This window comes from Pomacea canaliculata, linkage group LG12 (assembly GCF_003073045.1).
Source record: "Pomacea canaliculata isolate SZHN2017 linkage group LG12, ASM307304v1, whole genome shotgun sequence".
NCBI classification, from domain to species: domain Eukaryota; kingdom Metazoa; phylum Mollusca; class Gastropoda; order Architaenioglossa; family Ampullariidae; genus Pomacea; species Pomacea canaliculata.
This window is the reverse complement of record NC_037601.1, coordinates 4,985,683-5,013,672: the sequence shown is the minus strand read 5'-3', so window position 1 is coordinate 5,013,672 and position 27,990 is coordinate 4,985,683. Positions and strand designations below refer to the sequence as shown.

Sequence of the window (27,990 nt, the reverse complement as noted above, 5' to 3'; positions counted from 1 at the left end):
GCCCAAAAACATGAAAAAAAAAATCAGGATTTGTGTAAACTAAATGTTTCTTTTTGGTCAAAAGATCTGTATTAAAATTAATAACTGCAAGCAAAGAGCAGTTTCTAATAATATTTGTATATGACGCACGTGCAGTCGGAACCACGTGACAGGTGAACTTTGACGCACACGTCTCCGCCCTCTTTGATGTAATTAATTACGACGAACGTGCATTGTAGAGGAGGATTGTGAGCACGTGACACGTGTCTTGTTGTTGCGGCTTGACAACGTCATATTCACCAGCCTCTCTATGACGTCTTTTATTCTTGAGAATGACGTTGTCCGAATGACGCACACAGTCTGGTGACGAAGTGCACGAGAAGATTTGTGGTGAGGTCAGCAGACAGTCGTCTGCAGCAATGAAGACTAAACTGAGATTACATGGTAAGTCATGTTTGTACTCCAGTGTTCCTCTCTCTCTCTCGTGTGTGTGTCTACGCATTGCTGCCATAACATTACTGTTGTTACAAACTGTGCTATGCAACCATCTAACGGTTGTACCAAAGGTCGTTACCAAGCAACGCTATGCCATGCAGTGTCGCCTTCCTTCAGCTCCAGCCGTCAGTTGTCAACTGTAGTGTCGCCCACAGACATGCGATGCCAGGCGTTTCCCGGAGCTCCGAAATGCGCTGTATTTTTTAATAATGTAAAATTAAGGACTTCAGTTATATCGGTTTATACAGACAAACGTTAACTGATTAGTGGGAGACCGAAAACACCTTCGAATTCTCTCCTACAAAGTGTGTATGCATTTACTTTTGCAAACTGCGAGGTATATTTCCAGACCTATCTCTGTCACCGGCACGGTACCTACAGTGGCCCAGCAAGTCCCATTTCTTGGGGTCATCTTTGACCGCCAACTGTCTCGTGCCCTGATCCGCTCCAAGATAAACTTTTGCTCCATCATCTGTGGCTGTGAGAGACCTACCTCAACGTTCTTGATCCCATTCATCATCATGGACTCCTCATCTGTGCCTTTCGCACCACTCGTGTACACAGTTTGTACAAAGAAGCTGATGAGCTCCACTTTGTCCTCGCCGTCTCATTCTATCCCATGTTTGTCGTTTAAAAGCTCATAGGACACCCTACCTACCTTGCTGTTTTCATTCTCAGCCAAGGAGCCAAAACTATTATCTCTCCGTGCTGCACCTCACTTACAAACTGCTGGAGTAAATATTCAACAGGTAGAGCCTCTCCCTCTCCTGCCAGCTTCTCCCGGAACTCTTCCTTCTCCTGAGATTTGTCTTGATCTTGCAGACCTCATCTTTCTACAACGCCTTCAGGAAATTCTCTCTCAGCATCCTGGATTCTGATAAATTTACATAAAGCAAAAACTTTTCCTAGTAAGTCTGTTTAGTGAACCATAACCCTGGTGGCATGGAATGTCTGCCAGTGATTTGTTGAAGATAAGGCGAGATTTTTATGAGAAATGTGTGTTTGTGTGTGTTTGTGAGTTTTTATTTATTTCCATTTGTGTTACATAAATATTCTGTATTTGATTATTATATTTGACTACTGTATAGCTATAGTGAGATCTCAAATAATATAATAATAGAATAATATAACAGAATAATATAATAATCAACAATAATATAATTTCCATATCTTACAGGTGTAGAGCATATAAAACATGTTTGTTCGCTGTCATTACCCAAGCATTACACAGCGTTACACAGCATTACGCATCACAGTATTTATTTATTGCTCACATTATAAAACGAGTCCTATTGACTGCAGGGTGTAAGCTGTGTTAGAAAGCATCTGCAGCAACAACAACAACGACGACGACGACGACGACGACGACGACGATTACGATGATGATATGTAATAATATTGCAGTAGCACTCGCTGGCGGATGCTGCAGATAGCGATGTCATACATTTACTGTGAAGAAGTCAAAGACAGTCACAAAGGATCAGTCAGCATGAATATTACTTGCTACACACATCGACCCGTTGTCTCCCCTAAATCACTGCACACGACTTTCACATTGTCTTCGTCATCGTCACTTCCCTATTTTAATGAGATTTTTAAAATTCGTTCTTTATGTTTGCAGTTTTAATCCTCTGCATCGTACTTCTTCTTCTTACCTGGAATGTGTTTAGAAGACGCCATCATCTTCTGGAGCTCACCTTTCCTAGCCTTGTGAACAGCAGCAAGAGCATCCAGTCGAGAGGAACAGCTCACGACCATGATTCTTCGACAACCTTGTACCCAACAACTTCCATCCATCATATGTCCTCAAAGCCCGAAGATACATCTCTAAGCAAGAGAAATTCGGATCAGCCGACCACTGTGTCTAACCCCCCTAGTTCATGTGCTGGAGGCTGGGAATTCCAAAGCTCATCTACTGTTTCCCCTGTCACAAACAGCTCGAAAACTTTCGCTTCGTTGAATAGTCTCAACAGGTCCAAGGTGATCTGCGGATCCTTCTCCGCCAGGCTGGGAAATCAGATGTTTCAGTATGCTTCTCTTTTAGGGATTGCCCTCAAAACGAATAGGATACCGGTCTTTTTGAAGACTTCTTCTCTTTTATACGATGTGCTGCGTAATACTTCGATAATTGACAATTCTGTCAAATACTCAAATCAGTGCCACGAGAACTTCATACGGGAGCCCGTATGTTGCAAATTTTTTCCGCGGTTCTTCGAGCTGGATCCAAACAAGAATTATACGATTGGAAAATTCCTCCAGTCGTGGCGATACTTCTTTGAACACGAAGCGGAAATACGCGAAGCGCTGAAGTTCAAGGACTCTGTAGTGTCCCAGGCTCGGAAGGTGGTTGACAGCCTCCGACAGAAATACAACCGCACGCTGACAGGCGTCCACGTACGAAGGGGAGACTACCTGACAAATGTTAAGGGATATAAGGCAGCTCCTTTAGAATATCTTTTGCACGCCATGGATTACGTCCGAAAACGGTTCGGTGATGTCACTTTTGTTGTCTCCTCGAATGACGTCACATGGTGCCAGGAACAGTTTGCAAACACAAGTGACGTCACTGTGCTGTCGGCCAATTCAACGCCTGCTGTTGACATGATGACTCTTGCGTCACTGGATCACATGATCATGACGGTGGGCACGTACGGGTGGTGGGCTAGTTTTCTGAACCCTGGGGTCACCGTCTACTACCGAGACTTTGTAGATCCGGGTACACCTCTATCAAAGCAGTTCAGCCCAAGCGGAACGGACCACTACTGTCCAGTGTGGAATTCTTTGTCGTGAATGACATCGTCATCGTCATCAGTAGTATTGACAACGGGTGTGTGTTTACTTGAATGTGTTGTGTGGTGGTGAGAGAGTGACAGAGTAGCGTCATGTCTGTGGGACTGTCGCCGGTGCTGATGTTGGTAAGTTTTAGAGAAATGAGCTGCCAGGATGCCGGGTACGAGCTACTAGAGTGCTATAAATAGACTTCTGCACGTGTGAGCGCTCATTAGTGTGTATATGAACGCTCATTGTATATATGTGAGCGCGCTGAAGGCACACGTGTCTGTCACTGTAGAGGGTTTATCATCATGATTGTCATCAGCTCCCCTGTGGTTGTTGAAAGTGCTGATCAGACAGGTCACTCTCTCACCCTATGCTATGAACAGAGGACTTACAAATGTATACAGGTGATACAAACATGTATTTCTCTAATAGAAATCATCAAGAAAATTACATCAAGGAACTGATACAATGATGCTCGTGCTTTCATTTGTCTTCCTTTATATCTCATTGCTTCCCCTGATGACTTTATTAAATTAATAGAGTTCAGGGTTTGTTTAGAGATTATTTATCATCATCACATTTTTGTGCTTTTGCACCCATGCATTCTGCTGCGTCTAATGGGATTTTGTAATAAACTTTACTGCGCATTAAACACTTTCAAATTTCTGTTCGTTTACTCACTTGTGCCTCAGTAGCCGGTAGTAGTAAGACATAAGAGGTAAAACAATCACCAGTAAAAACCACCAACACTGTCTACCTTGTCATCAACTCACCCTGATAGCAGTCACTGTGGTGCTCCAGATACTTCAGTGCTACAGAGACAGGGAGATGTGTCTCCACGTCAACACATGCACACAACAACGATGTTGAACCTGTTGTTCCCGGTGTCTTGTGTCTCACGTAAGCAATAAACAAACAAGGACATTGGCTGAGCTTAGTCAGTGTGTACCAAACAAATAAACGGGTTTATTGGCCTCTTTGCTACTAGAGATGAAACGTAGAAAGTAAGATGTTAGACAAACAGCTGGTGGGCAGAGGGGGGAGACTGGTAGATGTAAGGGGGATTGTTAACCTACCCGTGTGTCTGTGTGTCTTCGTGCAGACATAAATACAATTTTTATAATAAGTTAAATATTACAAAAAGGAATAACAACTGCTGATAAAGATAAGAAATGTCCACAAGGGTACTCTGGTTTCCTCCCCCCCCCCCACTCGCTGCAAGGTGGAAGCACTTTCCTACTAGATAGACCAACCAACCGTCACTTTTTTACCTTCATTTCTTGCTTCCTTTATATGTCAAGACAAGGTAGGTAGACGTGTGTGAAAAGCTGTAAATGTTGTGTGCATTAATATTCACCGAGGGAAAGAATGTAGCATCAATATGAAATTCAATTAAATCAATCTTCGATGACTTTGTTGATGAAACCTTTACAAGCGCACGCGCGCACAAGGAAAAATAAGGTAAAGAGAGAAAGATGGTGGAGACAGACAGATGGAGACAGAAGGAGGGGGAGGGTTTAATGTGAAACCATTATTATTTGTGGATAATGGTTAACTGGCGACATAGTAACAAAACCAAAATACAGACATTCCAATGAGCAAGACATCCCACTCCACTGCTACATAAATACTGCACACATATATGAGGTCAGTACAACCATCTCTACAGTTTCCTGCCTTACTTCCAAAGTATCAAAACAAACATGAATCCTGACCTCGATATCACTGTGTCGCTATTTTGTGAAAGTGAGAATGAAACTAGTTCAGGCGCTTGGGTAAACTGCTGTGAGTGCTGGACATGGCAATAAAATAGTCAAAAGAAACAACGCACGCAGAGAACTCACACACACAGGCACACACAAACACAGGCACACACACACACAGGCACACACACACACAGGCACACACAAACACAGGCACACACAAACACAGGCACACACACACACAGGCACACACAGGCACACACACACACAGGCACACACACACATACAGGCACACACACACACAGGCACACACAGGCACACACACACACACAGGCACACACACACACACAGGCACACACACACACACAGGCACACACACACAGGCACACACACACACAGACACACACACACACACACACACACACACACACACACACACACACAGAGGCATACACACACACAGGCACACACACACACACTCGTCACTCGTCGAGGGCACGAAGGCACAGATTAGAGTTTGAGTTGTATCAGGGGTGAGATGATGACGAATGTCACTGATCCTACGAAGCTCAAGGTAAGCAAAGCTCCAGACATGACAACTACCCTCAGTACGAATACATAATACACTAATACCCTCAGTACGTATACATAATACACTAATGCCCTCAGTACTTATACATACTGCACTAAAACACTCAGTACTTGTAAACTAGGCACTAATACCCTCAGCACTTATACATAATACACCAATACCATAAGTACTTGTAGACCAGACACTAATACCCCCAGTACTTGTAGACTCCAGTATCTGTAACTAGTTGGCTCTACTTACTGCTTTCTTCTCATGTTCGGTTGAGTACAAATCCATGTTGAGTTGAGTAACTGGCAAGCGACTTTGACATGGCGTGTGATCACGAACTAATCTATGGACTGCTGGCACACAATTTTTTATAGTCAACTTCTAGAAGGAGGCTTGTTGGGTACAGAGCTTCCGGTCTAACCACCGGGGTTAGCAAATGACTTCAGCAAAGTCTGCAAGAGCAACAACAATAAAGAAACGCACACACGGTGGTTTATACTGCTGCTGGTGGAATGCAGCTGTGGAACTATCAAATCTCTCGGTGTCAGGTTTTTTTTTTTTTTATTCCGCGGGCAGGTACATTGACAGATCAAGTCAAGTGGCGAGAGGCTCTCATTCATGCTGCAGCAGGCCAGACAAAAGTTTCAATCCATTGAGAGCCAAGATTTGTTCAAGGCACTTTGAAGAAGAACAGAACTCTAAACTTAATTAAACTTAATTAACTAGAAGGACTATTACTTTAGAACAGTTGTTCTTAACCTTTTTTTGAGGTACTGAACCCCCCAGTTTCAAATGCACATTCACCGAATCCTTCATTAGTGATAAATCAAATAAGATAACCAACCCCAGACCCACTCCCCACACACATATATGAACTACAGGGAGGCTCCAGTGCCTGAAGTTCACGTGTCAACAAGTCAGTGAGGTCAGCCAGCGGGTCAGGTGTCAACAGACGTGGACGACAGTGAAAACATTACACAATAACATACTAAGACCTTAGAAATCATCATAAGATATATCAAATATCAGATATTTGTTTAAAACATCAGTAATAATAACGATTTTAATACAAGGGGCATGTATTAAAGTGGATCATCAGGAATGTTTCTTAATTTTTGAAAGAAGTCTATAAATTTATCATGGGAAATTTTATCTACTGTCCTGCTTGTAGCAGATGAGTTAAGTAGCATCCAGTATAATCTGGGATTCTTAATCGAGGATAAGGATAATACGGTGTCACAGCTTTTAATTTCAATTTCTTGGGAGTCTCTTTCATTCATTAGAACATAGGTGATGAACTGGTTGGGAGGGGAGGGAATCATCACACAGACTTGTGGTATACAGAGGTTGATACAATGCAGCTAAAAGCTGGATAATTCAAGACGATTGTCTAAAATGTATAAAACGTATATACAGTAGCTAAACACATCAAATACCAACAAGGAAACATAGATACACAATTCTTACATAATAGTACAGTAATTACATTCCAGACAATTCACAAGTTGTAGCCTCCATGAAATATGCTAGCATTTAGTCTCGTTCTCTCCTTTCTACCCCCGTTTCTTCCATTCTCAGTTCCTGCTACCGTCCGTCTCGACCTTTACCACCGACAGTCCACACCATCATCGCTGCTGGGCGATCGTCTGCTTGTTTTGTCAGTGAAGTTTTGAGAGCAGACACTTTAGTCTGCTGTCTGTCTCTTGTGATCTTTCTTGTGTCTCCTCTATACTTTGCTGTTTACGGCAAGCGCGTGGCATGAAAGGGTAAACAATTGGGAGATTTATGAGTGATTGTCAATGATGGAGATAGGTGTGAACACGATATACATCAAAACCACAATTTGCAGTTCTTGGAGAAGGTCACGAGTTCACATTTTAGGGGGATTTAGCTTACATCACAAATGGTCCATAAACCCCACCAATATAATTATTTGGTTTTCCAAATGTCAACACAAGCTCAATCATTTACTCACAATACTTCCTATGTGTTTGAGATTATTTGTATTAAGTCACTTATAATATCATATGCAGCTTTCTATATGCCCACTCATTACGTGAACTATGCAAACGACATCTTTACTGTGCAGACCATCAGAATAATCTTCTGGCGATTAGTAATAAAAAGATGTTTCCTAAAGGGAACGACTGGGACCTTAGGTACCAACAGTGATAGTAGAGAGATATTCCAGTGGTTTATATTCTACCTGATATAAGTGGGCTGTGAGCCAATGTTTGCTTTGCTCTACAATGGCGCGCATGCAAAGTGCACTCTGATGTAATAACTAGACAATATAAATAATCACACACTGTGAACAATCTGCAAGATGAGCTCAAACTATGCTATTTTATACTTGTAAACCGTATTTTTAGTCGTGAAGGGGACAGGAAACGTCGCTAGAAGTGGGAGTGTGAAAGACAACGATTGGTGCGTTTGTCGGTGTGAGCAGCGGTTTGTCGGCTTGCCGCACCTGTGATGGCCGGCCGGCCTTTAAATCTTTCTTCCTTTTTCACACCCTTCCTGCTCGTCTTTATCACAATGCTCTCCGTTCTTGTTATTTTAGTTTTTTTTGCGTTTTCTGTACTTTTTCTAATTTAACATTAGTACTGTTGTTTATTCTTTATTCTGTACGTTATTTATTTGTTTTCTTGTCGCTCGTATGCAGTCCACGTCTCGTTCTTGTTCTTAGGCGCTAAGAGCATTCTCCTTAGGAGTGTATATATAGGTTTTGCCATTTGCATTTGCATCCTCCTCAGCAGCAATGATCTCCCCTCTAATCGTTGACTACAGTGTAACAAGTTTCGTTTGCTACATGATGTCACAGAGTAAGATAACAGCAGCGACGTGGCGTTTGAGGAAATAATCAAGACTTCCTCCAATCAAGACGTCGCCACGTGGCGTTCCTCAGTTTCTAAACGCTCGAAACACTTGCTGACAGACAGAGAGAGAGAGAGCTGAACATCGAAGACTGACACACTGCACTGCTTCAAGTATTCTGTATCAACTATCAGGTATGTTCATGTGAAGTGTCAATATTGTATTGATGCAGTCGGCTTTGGGAATATGTCTATATATCAATAGTGATATTGCAAACAGTGAATTAAAACATTTGATTGGTAGAGAGCTAATTTCGGGAGAATGATCAGCATCGCTGGTGCTCTTCGCTACTTTGGTTTAATAAAAGTTTCTAACTATTCATTTAATAGTTGTGATAATAGTTTGGGGTATTTTTGTTGTTTTTTTTTCCAAACCCAATGGAAGATCGTCTTTGTCGAAAGAAGGAAGGCGTAAATGTCATAAGGGCGGTTGGTGAAGATGTAAGAATCCACCAGCAGCAGGAGGCAGCAGCAGTGTTCTCGTTGTTGGTGGGGATAAAGTGTAATTTTAGACTGGAAAGAGACAAAACCAATAGAGATGGAGAGAAAATATAAGAGACTATACAAAATCAAAGAGGCACAAGAAGGCCTCTTCCTCTCTTTATTATTCTTCATAAGATGATCTCCCCTCTAGTCGTTACAACGGTAACGAGCAGACAGTGCGTTATCTGACGTGCAGACGCATGGCATCACAGAGGAAGATGAGAGCAGCGAGCTGACGTCTGATAAAAATCATCGGTTATCTCAGACGCCATCTTATCCCGCTCCTGACAGTTTCTTAACGCTCGAAACAGTCACTGAGAGAAAGATGCTTTCAATATTCCGTGTAGACTGTCAGGTGTGGAGAAATGAACTGTTACTATTGATACATTCGCCTTGTAAACTTACCTCCATGTCTTTGTGTTCTTTTTCCCTGTCAGAGTAGATGTGTGCTCTTCTATTAATGAAATTAGCCCTATAACTATGTCTTGATATCTTTGTGATTTTTTTTTCTCAGCATCTGTTGTCCTTAAAAAATACCTTACACCACTTTTTCCCGCAAATACTAATTATAGTTTTTCAACAACTAGTCTTATAACACATTTCACTGCACTAATTACAGGCTACATTATTTTCTTGTCATACTTTCTGTATAATTTTATCCTTTACTTATCATTAATCTTACCCCTTCCTTTTTCTCTTTGTGGCGTGTCAGCCATGTTTCTGTTCCTGGCCCCCCACCAACCTGCCTTCAGTTTGGGCGAAAAGCCTTCACGCGCTGTAGTCACGTGGTTGTTGTGGACACTGGACATTGGTTCCCCTCCCTTGGGACGACAATGTATCGAACCCCACAGCGTAGCGACCCTCAGGGCATCTTCCTGAGACGCTGAAAGGAGCGGTTGGTTGTAAAAGGTTTGAGACCGCCTGGGCAAGGTGCCGTGTGTACACAGCAGCCAGGAGTGACCACTAGGCTAGGGGTGGACTGGAAGGCCGGTACTGTCAGTGTACACAGCAGCCAGTAGTGACCACTAGGCTAAGGGTGGACTGGAAGGCCGGTATTGTTAGTATACTTAGTAGCCAGTAGTGACCACTAGGCTAGGGGTGGACTGGAAGGCCGGTACTGTTAGTATACTTAGTAGCCAGTAGTGACCACTAGGCTAGGGGTGGACTGGAAGGCCGGTACTATCAGTGGACACAGCAGCCAGGAGTGACCACTAGGTTTACGGTGGACCTGAAGGCCGGTACTGTTAGTATACATAGTAGTCAGTAGTGACCACTAGGCTAAGGGTGGACTGGAAGGCCGCTACTATCAGTGGACACAGCAGCCAGGAGTGACCACTAGGCTAAGGGTGGACTGGAAGGCCGGTACTATCAGTGGACACAGCAGCCAGGAGTGACCACTAGGCTAAGGGTGGACTGGAAGGCCGGTACTGTCAGTAGACACAGTAGCCAAGAGTGACCACTAGGTTTAGGGTGGACTGAAAGGCCGGTACTGTTAGTATACATAGTAGCCAGTAGTGACCACTAGTCTAAGGGTGGACTGGAAGGCCGGTACTGTTAGTATACATAGTAGCCAGTAGTGACCACTAGTCTAAGGGTGGACTGGAAGGCCGGTACTGTTAGTATACTTAGTAGCCAGTAGTGACCACTAGTCTAAGGGTGGACTGGAAGGCCGCTACTGTTAGTATACATAGTAGCCAGTAGTGACCACTAGTCTAAGGGTGGACTGGAATGCCGGTACTGTTTGTATACACACTAGCCAAGAGTGACCACTAGGCTAGGGGTGGACAGGAAGGCCGGTACTGTCAGTGGACACAGCAGCCAAGAGTGACCACTAGGTTTAGGGTGGACTGGAAGGCCAGTACTATTAGTATACACAGAAGCCAGGAGTGACCACCAGGAGCCAGTAGAAATCCGTGGGACTGGTGCAGGTTTAGTAGCAGGTTGGTGACCACGAGGGTCTGTGTGAGACATGTGTAGGCTTCCGGTACTGTTAGTGTGAGCGGATGACCGCCGACACATCACAAGCCGCGTGGGTGAGTGCGTGATGTGATTCTTTGCAGTTTTACAATATTTTCTTATACATGGAGGCCTTGATTTCTTTCTCTGACACATTCCTGGAGATCTTGGTATATGCTTTTTATTATCCTCTATAATTTACTATGCATACTTGGTTGTGATAATTTGGGTAGTAATATTGCTTGTTGCACATTAGTGTAGGCTTTCTGAAAATCTATGAATGCTACTCATAGCTTCATATTCTGGGAGAATTAGTTCTCTACTGCCGCATATAATGTGAAAATATGATATACCGACAAAAACCTGCTTGTGTTTCATTGTTCCTTTCAAGGCGGCCTTCCTGTTAAAAACAGACTTAAATTTAACAAATGCAGTTTCATGTACAAAATACTGACGGGTAAACAGTATGATAGACTCTTTACTATTTTCCTCCAAGAACACAAGAACTTCTCCAAAACTTACTATTTCCGTTTCTAGACTAGACCTTTTTAAATCATGTTTGAAATACTCAGGGAGCGTGCTCTGGAACAGCCTCCCTCTCCATCTTAAGAAATTGAACTTCATGAACTTCTACCTAAGCACATTCAAGAAAATTAGATGAGGCCTCTAGAGATACCTCCTAACTCTAGGAAATCTTGGAAATATATGTTTCTTCTTAACCACCACTTTTGTACATGTACAGCTTTCATTTACCTTACATTATTCTCATAGTACTATAATTACTTCAATTAGTTCTTTCCCTGTAAAGGGTGGCAGCTAAATGGAAAATGCGTTTTCTTACTGATTTTACCTCTCATTAATAAGGAATTACCATTGTCGTTGTCATTTAATTGGTTGCTTTCCGTCCACTGGGTTAATATTTTATTTAGAGAACATGTAAAGAATTTTCCTAAATGTATTAGTAAGGGAGATACCTCGGACATTACTTGACTGGTTGTTGTCACCTTTGTTGTATAGTGGGATAATCACAGATTAAGTTCATTCCTTGGGTCATAGAATTAAACAGTTTAGCAAGGGAGTAATAACCGGGGATGCAGCTTTTAATATATTATTGACAAATACCATCTGGGCCTGTTGATTAACACTTTAAGTAACTAATTGCCTCTTTGACCTACTCTGTGATCTGATTGTCCACAGGTGCATTTGACTACTGGTACTTTCACAAGGGTTATCTTGACCATCCACATCCATCACCCCTTTTTTTAGTATTGTTTGGAAGGGCTTTACCCACCCTCTTCACTGATTTGGTCCACTACAGGTTGTATCTCCTAATTAACTCTTAGAACTCCTTTGGTTTGTTGACTGCATTTTCTAGAGACGATTTTTAATTGATTGTAGTTTTGTTTCTTTACTGTTAGCAGATTTCTATAAGCTTTCCTTTCTCTGGTATAAGCTGTTCTGTCTTCCTGTATTTTCTTCTTTCTACACTTTCTTAGACATTTAGTAGTAGTCTTTTTTGTCTTTACATGCTTTATGAAATAATGTATCGAAGGGAGAAGCATACCCTATTGTGTTGTAACAAGTCATATTACTAACCGTTTCTCTTATTTATTACCTTCCTATCTCTTGAATAGGCTGTCTTTCCTACATACCTTTGTTGATTGCTATTTGTTGTCACTTTTGACACTGGTCTTTTGTACTTCATGTGTTCATGCATGCCAGAGACACTAACCTAGTTTTAGTCTTAAGCTTTGAGTGGTCGTTTCTATTTGTGTTTGTTTCTAGTTTCTACGAATGATATTTGCCAATTATTTTATTATTAATTTTTTTATTTTAAGTAGTAAATATTTTGCTGATTTAAGTTAATATAATAAAGAAATATTATACGAGAAAGACTCACGAAACTTCTCGTTGTTGCATGTGATTAACAGGTGCATAAAAATGCTGCGATTCTTCTTATGTCTCCTGTGCGTGTCTCCTTGTCTCCTGACGCAGGAGACAGGAAGGTAAATCGTCTTGACTCTTCTTGACTTTTGGCTTACAATACATGCAAAAGGTTCAATCAGCTTTTTACGTAGTCATGAACAAACTGAAATACGTGATCCTTTGTCAATCGTCTAAATAATATGTAAATAATGACAAATATTAAAATAAGAATTGTTGTTTTAGTGACATGTTTCACCATAATTTATTGAATCACACTGCTGGTTTTACTTTCCGGAGCGCCCGGTCTTTCTGTTTGTTTGTTTTTATGTATGTTAACATTGAATGTCTAACTTGAGGTCTCATGTGATGTCTGATGTGCTATGTAATGTTGGCAGTGGCAGACAAACACTTTCATGAAAAGGATTCATTAAGATGTACTGTAGTGCGTGATACTGAGGGCATACAATCGCCAGCGAAATGTCTAAATAGCATCAACCCGTAATGTGTAATAAAGTATTGCAACTGCAGTAGTTTAGGGCGCTAGTGAGGTGGTCCTGCGCAGGTGAACTCCTTGATGTTCTCTGGCAACACTGGCATCGAACCCCCTCCCCCCTTTAAGGTACCTTGAAGGATTTTGACAAAGAGTCGTGTCGGGTCACGTGGTCAGACCTCACCAGCTCACGTGACTTGACTATTGCAAGAAGAGCTTCCTGCTGTCCTACGAGTGTTGCAACCGAGATTCGTACCAAGTCATTATTCGTATGTTCCCTGTACAAGATCACCAGTAGTCCTCTCAGCCACATGTTCTCGTATTCTCCTCTCCATATCGGCAAGCAGAGTACGTGTTGCACATCTGTAATGCAAGGTTGGTACTACAAGGGACTTGTAAAGATTTTAGTACTAAAGCAATTTTATGAGTGCACCAGACCATGTCCAACCATTTCCACTTCTGTTGCTGCGGTTACCTTGGGTGGAGCTGGAGAAGGTGGCGTCTAAGTATTTAAAGTATTTAAACTCTTCAAGCGGCATCCCGGTCATCTAGATGTCTGTTTTACAGTGCTCCATTGTGTGTGTTCAAACTGTCTGTATGTCTGATGGTAAGATCTTTGTTAGTGACTGCTATCAGTAGCATGCAAAGTGTAGGCCTCAAATCATGTTTCCTGATGGAAAAGGAAGTGAGATTGCCTTGGAGGGTTTCATGCATGATGGGCTCCAAAAACAAAACTGAAAACAACACACACACGTGACGTGGGTCACATTTAGCAGACGTATATTGTCGTATAAAACTATTCTCTATTTTGTTATCAAACACTACTGGGTTCCTTGAGCCTGTTATTTAATGCTTTTATGAACTTAACTCTCTTTGATGCAGTTAAGGTCTCTTAAACATCACTGTAAAAGAATATACAGCCTTAATGAGATATTAATATAAAATAAGGTCTTACACTTCATAAGTTATATGTCTTACAATAATGGATCTGAGGAAGTGCTAGTTTTTTGGTGGGAGTGGGGCGGCGATGTTAAAGTAAAAGCAAAAATAATAATCGATAACATTGAAATATTAATAATTTTCAAAAGTACAAATTCTAGATGCCAAGGCAAAGACTGCGTCCTAAAGACCTGGCACAAGGTAAGCTGCAAGACAGACGACGATTGCAATCAGCCACACGCCGCTTGCTTCAAACAACAGTGTCTGTGTGACCGAGGATACTTTTATACAACAAACGATACGTGCACTAGCAGTGAGTAGACAATGGTTCTGTGTGGTGTACTTGATCTCAAGAAACTCGACTTTGTTCTCGGCTTGTTACAGATAGGGACGGAAAAGCTTTTATATGATTTTCTCACTCTTAAAAGAATTAATTGTAAAACAATATAGCTGCATTTAGACTTAGGAAAAAAGAATGCCAGAAAACACGTGGGCTGAAAAAAAATTAGAAATTTCTTCACTTGATTATGGATGTTGTACGAAATGCGTCAAAATGTAGAACAATTAACTTCAACTTAAAGAAAACCAATGTAATTGATTGCTTACCAGAGTTGTTTGTATTAGCATGCAGCACAGACGAGTTGCAGGACACCTTTACTGAGTATCCAAACACCGCTTTACGTGGAAACCACCTTGCTAGCTTTGATGGAGTCAGTCTGAAGTATTGTAAGGACAGCTGCCTGGCTGACAAGCGTTGTCTGACCTTTGACTTCAGAGGTTTGTATGGGTAAAATGCTTTGAAACATTGCTATACTAAAATGATCTTAAAGAACAAGACATCCAGGACTCTAGCATGAGGACTAAGGACTGACAAAACTGGGGGAGCAGAGCAGGAATCGGGAAACATTCCAAATTAAAATTATTGTAAAATTAGTGTCTAACAGGTATGCTCTTAGCAAGACAACAGTAAAGAAATACAAATATACAACTGATTACCACGCGTTTTTCTGAAATCGTTTAAGTAACAGAATAACTTACGAAAATGTTCAGATAACTTGCTTTCAGTTTTCTTTGTTCAAAATGTCTTGCATCATGTTCAGTTATGTCTCTCTCTCTCTACCTCCCTTGCTAGCCCGTGGAGGTCGGTGTCGGCTTCATAATGTGACCGCTCTAGAGTCTTCCTCATACGAGTCTCCTAAGAGGAGTAAAGGCTGGACCCACTACCAAAGATCCTGTAAGTCCACTTTTGCCTCACACGATAACTGGTAAAACTTACTGTGTAGTACTCAGCTTGTCTACACATGTTGTGTACCGTCGGTTTGTCTGTTTCTTACAGTAAACATACTCTAGTAAGCTGTTTACAGTAATTATTTTCATCAAACAACTGTCATCTCAATGTTGACATAATATTTCGGATTTAAAAAGTTTAACATTCACTGTTTATTCATGTCTACGAGCTAATGATTTTCTTCCTTTCTAATCATTGTAAGATGGCAATTAACCTCAGCTACATTGGTTTAAGGGTTAATGCACTAGTGCACCACAGAGGGGAATGTATCCATGAAGAACATTACAACTGCCACTACCCCATATCTTTGTTGTCGAGACTGTAATTGAAAGTCGTTACTAACTGTCACTTTATTACGTCATAAAAAAACTGATTGTAAAGGTTAGAGGAGGAAGTGGCTACAAAGATGAGGAGGTAGAAGTGACATTAAAGAGGAGGAATAAGAATATGTACACGTGGCAGTCAGATACTTTGACATAGAACTAGAATTGCTGGGTGGCTAGTGTTGCCGCCTGTCAGCAAGTATAACTGTCTTGTAGGCGAAGTCGGCGAGCCAAACACCTGGCAGGATCAAAGCTGCACGACAGACGACGATTGCAATCAGCCACACGCCGTGTGCTATGAAGACCAGTGTCGGTGTGACCCTGGGTTCTTCTTTACAACACCTTATGATATCTGCTCTGGCAGTGAGTAGAAAATTGTTTTGTGTGGTATGCTTGACCGCAAGAAACTGAACTTTGTTCTCGGCTTGTTACAGCTAGGGACGGAAGAGCTTTTATATGTGACCCTCAAGGACGAAATGAGTCTTAAGTCGGAAATTTGAGAAGTGCCAAGCTGTATACTTTTAAAAAGTACAGGTTCTGACCTTTCTTTTGATACACAAGTTGTTCTTCTAATCTTAATAACCAAGGAATCCCTTTTTAAAGTCAAACTGCACACAACTGTCGCCTATCACTTTTCGGGGTCTCTAGCACAAAACTGCTCCGCGCGACTTAAGACTCATTTCGTCGTGGAGGGTCACATGTGACTTTCTCATTCTTAGAGGAATTAATTGTAAAACAATATAGCCGCGTTTAGATAGACTGAAAAAAAGGAAGAAAGAGTGAAAGAAAACACGTGGGCTGAAAAAACATTAGAAATTTCTTCACTTGATTATGGATGTTGTACGAAATGCGTCAAAATGTAGAACAATTATCTTCAACTTAAAGAAAACCAATGTAATTGATTGCTTACAAGAGTTGTTTGTATTAGCATGCAGCACAGACGAGTTGCAGGACACCTTTACTGAGTATCCAAACACCGCTCTACGTGGAGACTTGTACTCGAATGGAGTCAGTCTGGAAGACTGCAAGGACAGGTGCCTGGCTGACAAGCGTTGCCTCACCTTTGACTTCAGAGGTTTGTATGAGTAAAATGCTTTGGAACATTGCTATACTAAAATGATCTTAAAGATGGAAGATTCCTGTGTACTCTAGAACTGCTAAAGTCTGCTTCCTGTGTCCTGCACTGTGTTCTATTAATAGCACGCTTTCTCAAGAAAATCAACAGAAACCCGTAAAAAATGGGAACACTGTTGAAATATTTAGTCTCTTGATATGTTTACCATTTGTAGACGCCTACATAAACACTACAAGAAACGTTTTTTCACAGCCTACTGAACTCGCCATAATCTACAAACATTTTTGAATGCAAAAGGTACTTAATACATTTAGTTAGGATAAAACAAAGTCTGTGAAATTGCATGGAATTATAAAATTGGTCGTGTGCTAATTAACTTTTGATAGCTATTGTCTTTGTTAAGGAAGAAAGTGTAAAGGTAAAATCACACTGAACCCACGACTATCTAGTTACTACTGCAGTGGAGTGTGAATCTACTACACCACATATACAGAGATAAACTCCTGTATTTACTACAGACTTCCACTTTAATTATGACTGAATAAAAGTAAGAAATTGAAGAATAGCTCAATTGTCCACCAATAAACTTGTTTTCTTTGGTGTACTGGCCTGAAATGATGTTCAAACATTTGCAGGAGCACTAGCTTAAAGAAATAAATAACAATGGTACGAACCGATGCTAATATAAACTGATTCCTGCACAGTTTGTGGTACTAAGCCCTGCACACAATCAGTTGCTTTTCCTTCTTAAGGTCAAGGAATGTTTACTTAGTGTGCAGCTAAACAATACAACTCTCTTCTATTCTACTTCCGCCACCTATCCATTATTGAATCTTTTCAATTAGCACTGAAGACACACCTCATCCTTGAGCAATACTCACACAGTCCACATCATGCTTGTCCTTTTTCAACCACTCCTTTCTCCGCTTTTTCCGTTTATTGCTTCTTCCCTACTCGTCCTCGTCTGCTGAATACCGACACTCTTAGTTCTTGTTCTCTGATTTCTCCTTGCATTTCCTACAGTTGTTTTTATGAGTCATCAGTCCTGTTCATCATTCTGTTCCTTTGCTGTCCTTGTCTCCTTCTTCTGTCAATCGCTAAGACCACGCGTCTTAGGAGCGGGAGTATGAGCTTTGGAAATCACATATTTATAATTGTTTATTCTTACTTAAGCAACTTTGCAACTAAGGTTTATCTATCTTAGCACTCCTTGCATACAGTTGTTCTTGCATGAGCATTGAGAGACAAGTGATTTATGTTACAAAGAAACAAGTATCGTGACTTTTTGAAAGTCTTTAGCTCAAATCCAAAGAACTAGAAATATACTGAGCTTGGATAGTGGTTATCCTGTCACACTTATCTCATATTTTTAAAGAGAATACGATCTGGGAAAATGCACTGTCATTTGTGGAAAATGTATTCTCATCGCTAATCATAGATAAGTGCCCAGACCTCCTTAGCACGCCTTGCAGCTCTGGACACTCAGAATCATAATGTTTTGCATCATGGTCAGTTATGTCTCTCTGTCTCTCTCTCTCCCGTGCCAGCCTATGGAGGTCGGTGTCGACTTCATAATGTGACCGCTCGTGAGTCTCCCTCAGGCTGGTCTCCTAAGGGGAGTAAAGGCTGGACCCACTACCAGAGATCATGCAAGTCCACTTTTGCATCACACGATAACTGGTACAACTTACTGTGTCACAGCAAGATGGACTGTCATGACCCCAACAGCGATTGTTTGTCGGGCAGATGTACCTGCCATTCAGGCTTCAAGTTTAATAAAACCGAGAAGAAGTGTCGTGCTCCAAGTAAGTGAGAAGCAGTAGAACTATGTGTAGTACTCAGCTTGTCCCCACACGTTGTGTACCGTCAGTTTGTCTGTTTCTTACAGTAAACATACTCTAGTAAGCTGTTTACAGTAATTATTTTCATCAAACAACTGTCATCTCAATGTTGACATAATATTTCGGATTTAAAAAGTTTAACATTCACTGTTTATTTATGTCCACGAGCTAATGATTTTCTTCCTTTCTAATCATTGTAAGATGGCAATTAACCTCAGACACATTGGTTTAAGGGTTAATGCACTAGTGCACCACAGAGGGGAATGTATCGATGAAGAACATTACAGCTGCCACTACCCCATATCTTTGTTGTCGAGACTGTAATTGAAAGTCGTTACTAACTGTCACTTTATTATTCCATAAAAAATCTGATTGTAAAGGTTAGAGGAGGAAGTGGCTACAAAGATGAGGAGGTAGAAGTGACATTAAAGAGGAGGACTAAGAATATGTACACGTTGCAGTCAATACTCGTAGACATAGAGATAGAATTGGGGGGGTGGGGTGGCTAGTGTTACCGCCTGTCAGCAAGTATGACTGTCTTGTATCAGAGCAGTCTGAACTGTGTGCTGCATGCACATAGAAACATTTGTTCCCGAGGGACTCAGTCTTTTCCTTGACTGTTGTATGATCAGCTATTAAAGTTGTCATGGTTATTACCGTACTTATCCTCGATTGTTTCTGTCATTGTACGAAGTTCCATTGCGCCCTTTATAACATTTCCTTATGGGCGGAATGATTTGTTTGTGTAAAAATAGTGTCATGTCTACACTGGCGTGGAACAGGAGCCAAGAGCGGTGTGTACACAATTCAGCTTCCATACAACAAGGGACATCTGAGAGTGGGGTGTATCATGAACAATGGTGGCTGGCTGGTAAGTGTGGTCGTGTTTGTCAGTGTGTATGGCTCATGTAGCATCTCTCCTGCACACTGTATACTGCTCGTAAAAGTGCGACACCACTTATACCCAGGGTCACATACGTACAGCTCATAGTATCAACGAATAATTTTTCTTTGATATCTTTCGACATTTTCAGCAGGAGGCAGGAGAGTATGCTTGTTCACCTTCTGTTTCCAACAGTTTGTCTATGTCTCAGGTAGACTCCGTGGGTTGAGGGTTGTTCTAGACAGGCCTACATTTAGTGTGTTGGTGTGCGTGTGTCGGTTGTCTGTAGTCGCATCCTGTAACCTCTTGCATCCATTCCTGCTTTATGATCTGGGACTGTAGGTTTGATAAGGAGTTGAAAAAATGCTTTTGTAATCGCGGCGTGTATCATGCATTTGTTAGGTTTATTATGTTCCCATATGATTGATCACAACCACTTGATGTCACACATTTACAGCCAGCAAAGTGTATATTATGTTTACATGAATGTCACTATTATGCCATTATACCAGGTTCACATAGTTTATCGTAACCGTGAAGTGTTGTCATGATCACAGCTAATAAAAGTCGTAAGCTGTTATATTTTGTCAATTATGACTCATCCTTTGTCAACTCATTAAACTGTGATTAGTGTTGAATTCTGTCGAGCATGCTGCCCTTTGGTACCCATAGTAACGACCTGTGAACTTGTGTGATGTGCAGATTTTCCAGAGACGTTTTGACAGAGACGCTGACTTTGACCGGAACTGGACAGAATATGAACAAGGTTTGGTAAACCCTCTATTGGTCACAACTCTGACGATGTTTGGCTGGGTAAGATGTTGTACATATCTCTTTCATTCTCTGGCATTACTCGCTCCTCCTGCATAATTGTAACCTCGACATTTAGTTTTACAGTCAAAGTTAGTCTGTAATCAGGTATTCTGTTTTATTGTGTTGTTTGTGTGATGTATACTGGTTAATACAAAGGTTGTTTATGTTGCTTTATTATATTTTTGTTTTACGATTCATATTGCTCAATATTTTGTGTACTATTTCCTTAGCATGCTTAGCATCCTGCTGCATATCATGTGGTTTGTTTTTGTTTTGTTTTTTTATTTTTTGCTGTTTTGTTTTCTGTATGATTATCTGATTGCATGGTGTGGATAGGTTCAGAACTTTATTAATGCACAGTAGCTAAAATATTTCGAGCAGTTGTATTATAGTCTATAATTTTGTTTTGTTGTGATAAGGATATTGGGTGTAAAAATGTCCTTCAAGCAATCTATATATATATATTTGTCTACATCTAGTTTGTGAAGATGGTCTTATAACCACCTGTGTATATGTGTCATGATTGTAGTTTCATACCTTTTTAAAGATATATATCGCTCTGTGTAAATACAACTCTATGTATCTGAGTTTGCACGTGTGTGTGTGTACTGACACCTTACCACTCTAGTTTGTTGCTCTCTTCTCTGTGTCAGACAGTAGACTCTCCTTTCCCTTCTCATGCCACACTGCTTGACATGTTCTCCCTCTATTCGCCTTGCGCCTACATCCGAAGCCTTCAAATACTTCCTTAAAGCCTTTCTCTTTCACAAACATATTTTCAAATCAGGATTACAGTTCTACCCACTAATTAATTCTTCTTCCAGTGCTGGTGTTATCTGTTGTACAATTTATGTTGATGTATGCTTCATGATGCTTTTCCTAATGTTTCTGTATGGTTGACTGTAGATTTGTTGTTTTTTGTATGCAACGCGTTGACCTATTATTTACATGGAAAATGTGCTTTATTATTAGTAGTAATAACACAACAACGCTAAAATATCAATAAGTTTGTGACTTACCTTTTTATCATCTAAAGTCTAAGAATAATGTCAATATTTTTATAACATCATAGTAGAGGTAATGATCAGCGACACTTCTGTGGTTCATGAGAACTCTTGAGCAAGATGAACACAAATATTTCACTGCTGGACTTATCTGTTGACATGAGATGATTGCCATGTCTTGTCTCAGGCTTGTCCACGCTTCACACACTGACATCATATGGATCATGGCGCTTGTCAGTGTTCATGGAAAATGAAAAAGGAATAGTGTACGGTGCTGTGTACTCGACATTCCGTGTGGGCGGTCCTGAGACAAACTACAAACTTACTGTCTCCGGCTACTCGGGTACCGCAGGTACGTACGTGATCACTGAGCAGTAAGAAAGAGTGAGACGCAGGTTAGCTGGCAGGCTGCCTGTCTGGCTGGTTAAGAAATAAGTGGATCACTAGATTTGTGAGTGTGTAGGTTTGCGTGCCTGTGTGCGTGGGTGACAGCGTCTCCTATCCCGTGAGTTTCTTTTGATGTAACTTGAAAAAAACAAGTGAAATGATCAGGGAAAAAGAGGAGGGAAAAGAGATTTCCGCGGATTTCTTTCTTATCTGGGATTTTTTTTTCTTTTTTTCTTTCTTTTTGCCTTCTTATGAGCTTCTGACCGTTTTCTTCAGGGCTGTATTGTAAAGTCCTGACCAGACTTGTTTAAAGAGTAATTTCATTATCTTAAATCGCTTTTAGTGAGTTTTAGTCATTGTGTTGTCTTTAATCTGTTTTGAGTCTGTCAGGCTTTGACTGCATGCAAATTATTAATTGTGAAATGTTACAAGCCACGACGAAATGAGTCAAGTCAGAAATTTGAGATTTTACAAATTTCATATTTTGGAAATGTACATGGTTTTGCTCTTTATTTGATACAAAGTTATTCTTCTAGTCCTAAAATTGAGTTATAAAGCTTTGAAGCGTGGAAGTACGGTGGTCGCCTTATTGAGAAAAGCAGGTTCAAAGATTTTGAGCAAACCCACCATGTTTTTCCTAAACATCGGATACTCTTAATTATTGACACTGTGCTAAATTTTGCATGATGATAAAATAGAGCACGCTACATCATTTCAGGTAATAAAAGGTACATAGACATGAATATGTGAGTGCTTTTAGAACATTTCCCTGTTAGCAAAATAAACAGAAATGAAAGACAATTGTTACTGCAATCTACTCAGCATGCACACTCACAAAAACAGCAGAATACTCAAACATTATCTACTAGTGAGCTAAAAATGAGTTGGGAAATGAGTAAAAAAAAAAAATGAAGAAAACTGCATGGTTGACATACCAAAATACTTGGAGAACTGGTTAAACTTTCAAGAAGAGTCAGACTGCACCAAATTGACTGGAATCACTGTCCGGGGCCTGGAGTACGAGCCTGGTGTGTGCCACTTACGACTCCATGTCGTCATGGCAGGTGGCGAATATTTTATCAGTATTGTGAACTTCATTTGTTTCACTTTTCCAAAAAAACATTACAAAACATTGCTGTCTTCTGGGGGATGTCCAATCCATCGCCAACGCCTTTGTTGAACCTGCGTGGTGATGGACTCGGTTTCAGTTCTTCGGTGGAGTTCTTCGTTGGTGATGGTATTTGGCCAAAAGATGTTAAGTATGCGCCTGAGGCATCTGTTTTGGAAGACGTCAAGCTTGTTACTGATGGTTTTGGTCATCTTCCAGGATTCTGATCCGTAAAGGAGGGTGCTGATCACATTTGACTTGAAGATTCTCAGCTTGATCTTCTGGCTGATGTTTTTTGCCTTCCATGTGCCCCTGAGTGAGGCGAAGGCGTGACTGGCTTTCGCCAGTCGGGACCGAATCTCCACCTCCTCACCCCCGGTGTTTGACATTTTGAACAAAAGATAGGTGAAACTGTTGACTTCCTCAGTATCTTCTCCATTTAGTTTGATGCTGTCTTGGACTCATACTCATACTTTTCGTTTTCCTTGCACGGACCTTCAAGCCAAGGTTTCCAGCTGTTTCTGAGAAGTCATTTGTTTTTTGCTGCATGTCTTGGTGGTGGTGTGACAAAAGGGCAATGTCATCAGCAAAGTACAAGTTTTCCAGCGTTGTTGTTGCTGTCATAGTCATGGTCCATCTGATCCCTCTCCTCTCACTGTGGGTGGAAGTCTTCATGCTCCAGTCCATGGCCAGGATGAAGAGGAACGGCGACAGAATGCAGCCCTGCTTCACCCCAGTACTGAAATTGAAGGATGTCTGTGAGCTCCGTGTCACAGACAACCTGGGATTTGAAATCGCCGTACAGCATTGCAATGACCTGAACAAGTTTTGCAGGGACTCCGTAATGCCTCAGGATCTTCCATAAGGACTCGCGGTGGATGCTGTGAAAAGGCTTCTCCAGGTCGATGAAATTGATGTACAGCGGTTCGTTCCATTCGTTGCTCTGCTCCAGAATCTGTCGCAGAATGAAGATGTGTTCGGAGCAGGATCGCCCAGGGCGAAGTCTTGTTGTGGTCGGAGGTCTTTCTCAAGAGTTGCCGTCAGTCTTGACAAAACAATCTTGCTGAAGACCTTGCTGGTGAACGAAAGAAGTGTTATGCCCCTCCAATTATTGCAGTCTCCAAGATCTCCTTTCTTGGGTAACTTGAAGATGAGCCCTGTCTTCCATGCATCAAGAAGCTGTCCCGATTCCTAAATTTGCCTGAAGATTTCAGTCATCTTGGGAGCTGTCACATTGACATCTGCTTTCAACATCTCTGCTGTTGTTATTCCATCTGCCCCTGGAGCTTTTCCGCTCTTCATTGTCTTGATTGCTGTCACTTCTTCTAGGCTTGGCGGGTCTGTGCAGATGTCAAGGTCTATAGCTGCTGGCTGGATGTCTGCAAGCTGAGGGAGGTCTGCTCTGTTCAGAACTGACTCAAAATGCTCTCTCCAGCGCTGTAGTTTTTCTGCCTCTCCCTCGATGACATTACCGTTCACGTCTTTCACTGGCACATCACTGTTCTTAAACCCGTTGTTTAGCTGTTTGTTTATCTTGTACAGTGTCTTCATGTTATTTTTCCTTGCTGCTTTTTCTGCTTCATCTGCCAGTTTCTCTATGTAGTCTCTTTTGTCGGTTTTTGCCATCCTCTTTACCTCTTTGTTTATTTTTGTATATCTTTGTCTGTGTTGTTCCTTCAGGCGTTCAGATCTCGTGCTGTTGATTTTTTTGGCTGAATTTCTCTCGTCTATCTTCTTCCATGTCTCTTCTCTTATCCACTCTTCTTTCTTCTTCCGTTGGAAGCCCAGTATTTTCTCTTCTGTTTCCTGTAAAACTCGATTGAAGTCGTCTAAGGTCATCTCTTGCTGGTCTCCTAGAGCCTGGAACCTGTTCTTCACTTCCATAGCAAAGGCCCTTTCGGTGGCTGGATTTTTTAGTTTGCCGGAGTCCACTCTCTGCTGACGTGCCTGTTTTCCTCGCGATCGACGTAGCTTCAGAGAAACTGTGGCTATCACAAGAGTGTGGTCACTGGAAACGTCTGCTCCCCTGTAGGCTCTAACATCTTGAAGTGAGCTCCTCCATCTTCGGTTGATGATGAGATGGTCTATCTGGTTCTTTGTGATCCCATCTGGTGATGTCCATGTTGCCTTGTGGATGTCTTTGTGTTGGAAGAGTGTGCCTCCAATCAGAAGGTTGTTTTCTTCACAAAAGTCTGCCAGTCTCTGTCCGTTGTCATTGATGGTTCCGATTCCATGTTTGCCCATGACATGCTCCCTGCAGGTGTTGTCACTTCCCACCTTGGCATTGAGATCGCCGATGATGAGCAACATGTCGTGGGCTGGAACGCTTTCTGAGGCTGCCTGGAGCTGATCGTAAAAAGCATCCTTGTCTTCTGCCTCAGAGTCTTCTGTTGGTGCATAGCAAGCTAGCACTGTCAGCTTGGTGTACTTTGAATGGAATCTTGCTCTCGAAAGCCTGGGTCCATAAGGCTTCCATTCCAGCAGTGCCTTTTCCGTTTTCTTGTTGAGGAGTAGAGCTACTCCTTCAGAGTGCTGAGCGTCTGATCTTTCTGAGAACAAGATGGTATGTCCTGACGCTAGTCTCCTCTTTCCGGTGCCGGTCCATCTGACCTCACTGACTCCCAGGATGTCCAAGTTGTAGTTGTCAAACTCCTTGACTAATTGGAGCATCCTGCCAGTCTGGTACAAGGTCTGGACGTTCCAGCACCCCACCCTCAACTTTTGCCTCGGCTTCAGTAAATCCACTGTCGGGGCGCCAGCTCCCTCTCGGGTTTGGCTGTCGTCCGTCATTAGTCCAGTCTCCTGGTGTGCTTCATTACCTTCGCCATCCGTGATGAATTCTTTGGTATTGTTTCAGTAACAGGCTTTTTCACATGGTGGGGTTGTTAACTGGATGGCAGGGACCCTATTCTTACAATGCTCGCTAGGCAAGCATACCCCGGGGTCCCACAGGGGAGAGTTAATTATACTCATTCATTTTTAAATATTTTAGCTGAGGCTTTCTTCTGTTTAAAAACAGTTCTCTTCACTCTTATGTTCTTGATGATATGCTGGGTTAAGCATCATTGGAAATTTAAAGAAAAACTCGTTTTGTATTTGTGTTGCGTGGTGTTTGGCTTTGTTATGAACAACACAGAAATAACACATTTAATAATAAGAGTTTCTGTAGATGTTTAGTAGTGATAATATATTTGTGCATAGGACTTTGTGTGTCTAATAGTATATAAGTGTGTGTGTGTTTGTGTGTTTACAGGAGATCAGATGAGCAAAAGTAACGGATACGAGTTTTCAACCTATGACCGAGACCCGTACGGCTGTACCAACAATCATGCAGGCGCCTGGTGGTACCCGGAAGACTGTGGCCACGCGCATCTCAACAGTCCTGTTAAAGGGAACAATTATTGGAGGGGCATTGGCCGCGTGAGGTTTTCGAGGATGGAGATAATGCCACAGTAGCACCAACTTGTCTCCTGTACCCACTGCTTACACCGCCAGTCTACTGTTCACTGTTCACTACATGTTCCACTTATGATGCTCAGTGTAGATTAACCTTTCGCAATACTCTAGCATCTGAACCTAGTGCAGACTACTGTACTTTCATTGTTTACTTTGATTATATTGCCTAGTGATTCTAATATACATGTGTTGTATTATTTCTTTCAGATTTGGATTTGCTTGGATAAACTAACATGTTTAAGAACTTAAAGTCTAAGTTTAACTAATTAATTTAGCATTAATTGTGCCTGGATTGTAGAAAACGAGTAATGAACTGTCGCTATACACCGAATAGTTTATGCAATGGTAGTTGACTCAGTGTGAAAAAAATAACAATCATCCGAGAGTTTCCTTTTCAAAATTATGCAAAAACACGGATACTGATTATATCAAACACTGCTGTTGATTATTTCCTTACTGACGAAATGAACATGACTCAGATTGTTACAGTCTTTAATGGTTTGGTATTAAAAACAGTTGAAGTTTATTTTGTATTATGTTGTTAAACTTTACTGTATGCTTGAGTTTTCCATATTAAAGCCAAAACTGACATTCTCACAAAGCTATGAGCGAAGCATACTTTTCGTAAAAACAAATATAAATAACTATTGCGAAGAATGAACAATTTCATGAAAGCAATTAAAATTATAAGTAGTATTGTTCGTATTTGCCCATTTGACTAAACGTGATAACATCACTATGTACTCAATATTACTTCCCCTTTAAAATAACGATAACGGTAGTTGATACATCACGTCTGTTACTCAATTGTACGAAACAAATAAACTATTTTAATATTTGTTCTACACTGAAGAGCTTTAACAGCAACCGCTAGCAAAATGGCGACACACACCTCACCATACCTGTGTATTTTCTCTCTCTCTTTCTGCGCTTACTGACTTTTTCCGTCTTTCGATTCCTTTATACCTTTTTCTTCACTCATCACACACTCTTTAGTCTTAATATACAGTTTTTAAGAAAAGAATATTTCTATAACCTGTACAACCAAACCCGTCCTTGCTGAAGTTTAATTAGGTGTGCAGTTGTTCTACTGCTCTTTATTTATTTATCTGACTTCTACTTGTTTCCTCTACAAACACGTGACTTTGATACACGGGAAGAAAGAAACTCAGAGGTTCGTTAGTCAGTTCTTCCTCTGGCCACCGGGATGCCGGCAACCCTCCAAGGTGCCTGGAAGGACAGTCTTCGACAGGGTGTCGTGCCGTGTACACACGCTTCCTTACAGACTGATCAGAGTTCATTAAACATGTTTGTAAACATTCACCGCGATCATAGGGGAGTTAAATAAACAAATCTGTCATCACTTAGCAACATCACCGTGGATTTCTAGGGCACAAGAACATTCTCTAATGTTCTAAAGCAGGGAGGAATAGTGTTTAGTTAAAGAAAAGTATTTCAAACATCAGTGAAGTTGTCAAGCGTGCACTCGATGTTCCAGCTTGGTATAACGCAGCGGTTCTCAACCTTTTACATGTGACGACCCCCCTGACGAACACCGGTACGTCCGCGACCCCCCTTAGCCAGCTAGGTCGGTGGAAGAGCGGGGG

At 41.4% G+C, this 27,990-nt stretch overlaps 2 protein-coding genes across 2 annotated transcripts; both read left to right on the top strand.

Annotated features, from left to right (window-relative positions):
* Nucleotides 1-294: 294 nt before the first annotated feature.
* Nucleotides 295-3,918, top strand: LOC112553375 (galactoside 2-alpha-L-fucosyltransferase 2-like). The gene is made up of 2 exons (XM_025220547.1): nucleotides 295-423; nucleotides 2,096-3,918. Exons 1-2 carry the CDS (start codon nucleotides 399-401, stop codon nucleotides 3,262-3,264), a joined length of 1,194 nt encoding a protein of 397 aa, XP_025076332.1. The 5' UTR covers nucleotides 295-398; the 3' UTR covers nucleotides 3,265-3,918.
* An 8,120-nt stretch (nucleotides 3,919-12,038) lies between these two features.
* Nucleotides 12,039-26,909, top strand: LOC112553234 (tenascin-like). The gene is made up of 12 exons (XM_025220323.1): nucleotides 12,039-12,168; nucleotides 12,782-12,856; nucleotides 14,367-14,518; nucleotides 14,830-14,982; nucleotides 15,338-15,439; nucleotides 16,033-16,179; nucleotides 16,745-16,891; nucleotides 18,439-18,696; nucleotides 19,488-19,603; nucleotides 20,318-20,428; nucleotides 21,620-21,784; nucleotides 26,181-26,909. The coding sequence occupies exons 2-11, from the start codon at nucleotides 12,792-12,794 to the stop codon at nucleotides 21,641-21,643; spliced, it is 1,275 nt and encodes a 424-aa protein (XP_025076108.1). The 5' UTR covers nucleotides 12,039-12,168; nucleotides 12,782-12,791; the 3' UTR covers nucleotides 21,644-21,784; nucleotides 26,181-26,909.
* The last annotated feature ends 1,081 nt before the right edge of the window (nucleotides 26,910-27,990 follow it).